The sequence below is a fragment of the Orycteropus afer genome, unplaced genomic scaffold (genome assembly GCF_000298275.1).
Source record: "Orycteropus afer afer isolate SDZICR_OR568_19922 unplaced genomic scaffold, OryAfe1.0 scaffold00105, whole genome shotgun sequence".
In the NCBI taxonomy this organism is placed as follows: domain Eukaryota; kingdom Metazoa; phylum Chordata; class Mammalia; order Tubulidentata; family Orycteropodidae; genus Orycteropus; species Orycteropus afer.
In genome coordinates, this window is record NW_006921692.1 from 2,465,774 (window position 1) to 2,472,432 (window position 6,659).

Genomic DNA, 6,659 nt, shown 5'->3' on the forward strand with positions numbered 1-6,659 from the left:
AGGGGAGATGTTGCATTGTGGTAAATTGTGGTCAATATCATGAGACAAAGTGTATGTGAACTGTTGTATGGAAAGTGAATTTGCTCTGTAAATTTTCACCCAAATCACAATTTAAAAAAAAAGAAAGAAAGAAATTTCAATAACATGGACAGATTGGAGAAACGGTCATTGTGAATTATGGACAACTTAAAGAAACTTCAAAGAATTAGGGTTTTACTTTTTGGTCTGTAGCCAAGAACCATAGCCTAGTCAAGGAAAGAGCTTCTAAATCATCTTCTGTTTAGAGACAGCTCCCTCTAGGAAAGTAGAGTCTTCGAACATGTGAACAATGAATCAAGGAATCATTTAAAACCTAGCTGAAGCACTAGGAACACTTAGAGAATCATGGTCAAAATGGGGAACAGAAAAGATAGGGCAAATCCCAAGGAAAAGAGTCTGAATGAGTTAAGGCTTTGAATAACTAGATGACAGCATTAAGCAACCGTTCCCAGACTGTGGAGCAAAGAGAAAAGAAGTTGGAAGAAGAATTCAAAGGGAGAAATGATAGTGACAAGTGCTAAGCAATCTGATATTAATTTTGCCTAGAACCCCACTAGTACGTAGCTCCCCACTGAACAACCCTAAACACAGTGTTCCTTGTGTATTTCAGCATATGGTTTCCACATTTAATTCCTCCTTCTTTCTGTTGAGGAGAAAAAAAGGCACGAAAAAAGAGAAAGGGGATTTGAACTCATGTTCTCTCACTCATAACCCTTATGATTTTCTATCAAGTCAGCAGTAATAAAACTGCCCCCAGAGAATATACATTATCTAAGAATCTAGGTTAGCAATAAAATACAGTCCATTTATCTGATACTGAAATTATAATTCAATGTAATCATAATTTACATAATGCTATTACTTTATGTGATAACTTTTTTTTACAGTTATTAAAGCCACTAGAAAATATGACTTTAAATTTTCAGCTCCACTCTCATTAAATTTTCATTATCCCTTTGAAATAGAGAAAAATGTTCCCAATTACAAACCTGCCCCCATGAAGTATATCAGATTCCACTATTCCAAAATCATTTACTAGAAAATAACCATTATAGAAATGTTTCATATTTTTTAAAACTTCCTCTAAAATATAATGTGTATTAGATGTTTCAAAAAGTATACTATATATGCAGCAACCCCAGTCACTGTTTCCAAAAAAGTATATGCACAAAAAGCTAAATAAAAGAATAAATGGATCACTCTAGGGTATGAGATTATGAACATTTCTTCCCTTCATTTTGTTATATATCATGAGCTTTTTAAGTATACTATACTTTTTCAATCTGAAAAATATAAATAAAATTCACACATTCTTTGAAAATCTTCTCTTTTTAATAAACTAAAGAGATATACACATAGAGCCATATCAACCTGCATATGGCTTGTCAACCACAAACAACCCAATTAACTTCTATTTATCCAAAACCATATTAAACTTTTACATATACTCAAGAAAATACACAGTTAAGAATTCTTATGAACAGTGTCATAAGAAGTAAGAATTCTTATGAACACTATCATAAGAATTCATTATGAGAAGTTTGCCAGGAAGAACACAAATTCATTTAGAAACATTACTTACCTTCCACAAAAGTTAGAATGTCTCCAGCACCAACAAAATCTAAACCTTCAGTAGCTGTTCCACCAACAACACGCCATTCAACTGTCACTTGACCTAAGCTGCCTCCTGTCCTGTGGATCATCAGGTCCACTGTGATTTGTGGCTGCTCCTGAACATCGACATATAAGCCATCATCAGATGTACTGGGACTAATACTGTATATCACAAACACTCCAAAGGCATCACCATTTAATGCTATGACAACTGTAGAAGTATTTGGCTGTCCTATGGTTGGCTGATTTTTGAAACTGGCTGTGATGTTGATGAGGTGAACTTCAAGAAGGGAAATCAGGAAACTTTCATCCATCTCTGGGAAATCATCAGGAAGAATAGAAACCGTGAGATTTGCAAATTCATCGCCTTCCAGCATTACAGCCCATTGCCTAGTCACAGGCTCATAATCACTACCAGCGACAGCCTGACTGCTAAAAAGAGAAGCTACCCTGGTCGTGTTTTTCCTGTAGGTCCAGAAGTCTGAGTTGTTGCGAGTTGGACTGGCCCATGATGTCATCCAAAAACACTGAGGGCCCTCAGAAGCATTGAAAAATGAAAATGCTAAGCAAGCGTGTTCTTTGAGGCACAAAGTGGCACAGGTATACTGGGGTTCCTTCACTACAGAGACATTCACCCAAGTTCTCCAGAGTGGGTCTGGCACCTCTTGAACTGGCAATTCATAGTAGGACAGTAAATCTTGACCTTCCTCAACAGCAAGAGTCACTACATCAATATCAAAAGTACTGTAGAACAACAGCAGCCGACCAAAGTGCCCTCCGCTAAAACATGGAGTGACAGTTAAAAAACAGGTTAAGCACTCAAAGTAACATGTATATTACACGCACAGAAAAGAAACGCTGGTTGTGGTTTTCATTCTCTCTTTCAGACATGTTTTAAGCACTGTTTAAAACACAGTTTGTTTTTTAATTACATATGTCTTTCAATATTTTGTTTTCTCATGTAAGGAAACCTTGCTAATTTTCAAACAAGACTTATTTTCAATCAAGTTATGAAAATACCTTGCAATATGGAAATAATATACATCTCAGAATTCTCAAATAGAAAATTAATCTAATTTCCATTACTGAAACAATGTAACAACAATATCAGCATTTTGAAGGAACAAAATTACTTGTGACAAGGACCCAGTAAGCTATATTTTCTAGTTCTGAAGAAGCTCAGTGAACAGTACGCTGACTCACAAAAGAAATGGAGGAGGAAAAAAAAGAACCTAAAAATTAACCACTTCACAAAGTATCTGAGTGGTCTTTATTTAACCTCTAATTCTAACAAATCACAGGTGAATTTCTAGGGTTAGAAAGCCCAATGACGTATAACCCATTAACCATTTCATTAACAACATTGTCGCTGTTGTTGCTGTTGAGTGACATCAAGTCAATTACTATTAATGGTGACTTTATGTGACATGAGTAGAACTTTCCCATACTATTTCCTAGACTGTAATCTTTACAGAAGGAGCACTGGTGGCTAAATGGTTAAGCACATGGCTGCTAACCAAAAGCTTGGTGGTTTGAACCCACCAGCAGCATCGCAAAAGAAAAGACCTGACACCTGACGTTCTGCTCCCATAAAGCCTATTGGCCCAGGAAACCCTATGGGACAGGTCTACCCCATAATATAGGGTTGCTATGAGTCAGAAATGAATGACAGCACACAGTAACACCACCAATCTTTATGCAAGTAGATCACCAGGTCTTTCTCCTGTGGAGTTGCCGAGTGGGTGTGAACTGTCAACCTTTTCATTAGCAACTAATTGCTTAACCGTTGTGCCACCAGGCTCTGATAATAGGTAAAATATATACGATGGGCTCTCTTCACAGCAATAGACAAAATTCAATTAATAAATTATAACAACCTACAAAATAATTTACAGTGTAGAAAACCCAACAAACCTAAAATATGTAATTGTGCAAGAAATCTTTCCCCACCAGCCCACCACTCCCACAGATCCAGATCATATACCTTCGCCTGACAGTTATGTTAGCACAGGAACTTCTTTCCAGAGGCTCTTGAACATGATAAACAGACTGAACAAAGGCTACTGTACCATAAGGATTATCATTGGCAGGAATAGTAATATTAGCCACTCGATCTAACCCAATAGTACCTCCACCAGAGGCATCAGTTAGCTGCACTTGGATAACCTAAAAATACAGTGAAAATGTCAACAGCATCCCAGTTCTGAAATTAAAATAATTATGATGCAGAAAAATATAAAACATACAAGTACAAAACCAAAATGAAATGAAATATAAATGAACTCAAGGAAACGTCCCAATTACATTTTCAAGCCCAGCATGAAACAGAATCATCAACTTTTAATAATAGAGCATGATTATACATAAGAAATATAAGCTGTTAAATTGCTTACTATTCAGTTATATACATAACTGAGTGAATATTAAGAATCCTGTTTGTATTTACCATTTCAATAATATGACTTTTATGTCCTACACCTCTCTTTTACTTGGGGACAATAATAACGCATATACTTATAATGGATATTTAATCTATTATGCTTTATTTTCCACATTATCTTAACTGGAAATTCTTGGACCAAATTTAAAACAAAAAATATGACATCATAGTACCATCTAAATTTAGAGAGAAGGAAAGATAAAGGTTTTGTATCTATTAACTAATATCTAATATTTTTAGGAGATAACACATTAAACATTCAAAATTTTATGATTTTTCTCCTGCAAAAGTTCATAAAACAAAGTTATCTTCAGTCAGTATACATTAGTGATAAATGAACTTTCCCAGTGAGACTATCTTTTTTGCCATTTTGCCTCTTTAACACAAAAAATAAATACCAAGAAAATACCAGCATGTATCTAACACGCTTTTTTTCATATAGTAAATTCTCAATAACTGTGGAAGACTAAATAAATGAATGACTATGGAATAAAAATTTACACTTAATTAAGACTGACTGACTCATACTCAAACAAAAATGAATTATAAATGCAAGCAAATTAACACTTTAGGTGGAACATAGTAAAAATTTAACCAAAATGTTAAAAGGTACAATATAATTGTACAAAAACATATTTACTAGTAAACTGACATTTGTACATGACCTATTTATACAATAGTCTTGTTTTTGTTACCTGTATCTTATACTATTATATCTATATTATTTTATCATATACCAGTGTATAATATCTTATGCTATTGTATGTTTCACTATTTTGAACATTCACACAGAAATACTTTGATATCCTTTCTAAAATGTCACAGAAAATTTGTCTGCTCTAGTCATTATAAAACAGTGTCATTCTAAACTAGCCATTCCTCTCACCTCTTCAATCTCCGGAACGTCGTCAGCCAGGACCTCTAACAACAAGGTTTGAATGGTTTCCCCAGGGGCAAAGGTCACATTACCTGAGACAACTCGCAGGTCGCCAGTAGCAAGCTGTCCATTAATGGTGGCAACCCACTGAACAGTAACATTGCCAAGTGTCCCAGAATTTCGAATTATTGGCAGGTTTACCTTCACTGAGTTAAACTCAGGTTCCTCTACAGTAAGTTTAGTAATCTGAAAACCTGAAGGACAGAGCAGAGTTAATTTCAAATACAAAGTGGAACTGAGTCAACATATAGCCATCCTGTAGTCAATTCTTCTTTCCCTCTAACCAACCAAAGTAGTTATGTACCCACAAACTCAGAATAATAAACTATGGTACAAATTTGCGATGCCTGATTAAATTTCCAAATTATTTTTCATTACAATAGAAACAAACATAATAAACTCAGATGCCCACAGAAGCCAGGCATACACAAGACACAAGTGAAATGGGTCTAGTGAGTTCTGTGGCTAATTGAAAATGCAAGCTTTGTTCAAAAGGCAACTGGTATTTAGCTCTCATGACTGATGCCACTCAGGCTAAGAGACTTGATGTTGCCACATCTTTGTATTTACTAAGAAAGTCTAGAAATTGAGACTTCTGGTAAGATGTCAGAATATGCAGAGAAGCTCCACAGACCCTCTTCAACTAAGAAAAGATAAAGCAATTGACAGAGATACAGAAGATAATCCTGGAGCTCTGAGCTTTGGAAGGAACTATACAGAAGTGGATTAGGCACCAACCAGTGGAAAAACCTGAATGAAAAAGGTGAGTACAGAGACAGTCAGAGCTGTGGACTGTCAGCCACTCTGATGCGACCAACACCCTGAATATTTCCAAGTGGTGTGGGACCTGAGAATTGACATAAAGACCAGCCCTGGTCACAAAGGTGACCTATGAGTAGGAAGGGAAACAGCAACGAGGGAGACAACCTAAGCTATGGACTTCTGGCTGCCCAGAGGGTGCAGCCATTTTGATTGTTTACACGTGGCAACCATTTTGGATATGTAAAGTAACTGAGAGTGCAACCATTTTGAATATTTACAAGTGGTGGTCATTTTGGATTTAAAGTGACAGCATTCTCATTCGGATTCCAGGGACCTAAAATAGGCTCCATTTGCCAAGGACGGTAGGGACATATGAGAGGCGGACAACAGGAAAGGAGACAGGTGGTGAGTGCATAAGTGCTGTCAACTAGTGTATAGAGGAGCACAGCACAGTACCCTGCTTATGTAGATAACATACAAAGAAAACTAAAATAGTGGGCAAGTCACTACAGCATACAATCACCAATTAAATATAAACACAAAAACATCACAACGCCTTGGAGACAACAGAGCATCACAGTGCACACAAAGAAGCAAGATAAAGCAGGAGAAACAAGGGACAAGTTTACAGACCTGAAACACATCCCTGAAGAAGATGCAGAATTGGAACTCACTGATAAGGAATTGAAAAGACTTATACTTAGGTATCTTCAACAAATTGAGAGGCAGATCAAGGAAAACACTGACAAAACTGAGGCAAACCCTACAACAATTTCAAAACACAATACAAGAACAAAATGACAAAATAAATGAAAAATTAGAAACGATACAAAATCTACACACAGAAATCCAGAATACTAAACTTTC

The 6,659-nt window shown here is 36.1% G+C and overlaps 1 protein-coding gene across 1 annotated transcript in view; it reads right to left on the reverse strand.

Moving 5' to 3' along the window:
• ADGRV1 (adhesion G protein-coupled receptor V1) overlaps positions 1-6,659 on the reverse strand; it is a 947,781-nt gene that overhangs the window by 797,094 nt on the left and 144,028 nt on the right. The window contains exons 30-32 of the mRNA XM_007943393.1: positions 4,980-5,224; positions 3,638-3,819; positions 1,622-2,433 (exon numbers count right to left, since the gene is read on the reverse strand). Of these exons, the coding sequence (XP_007941584.1) occupies positions 1,622-2,433; positions 3,638-3,819; positions 4,980-5,224 (1,239 nt within the window). The remainder of the gene's footprint in view (positions 1-1,621; positions 2,434-3,637; positions 3,820-4,979; positions 5,225-6,659) is intronic.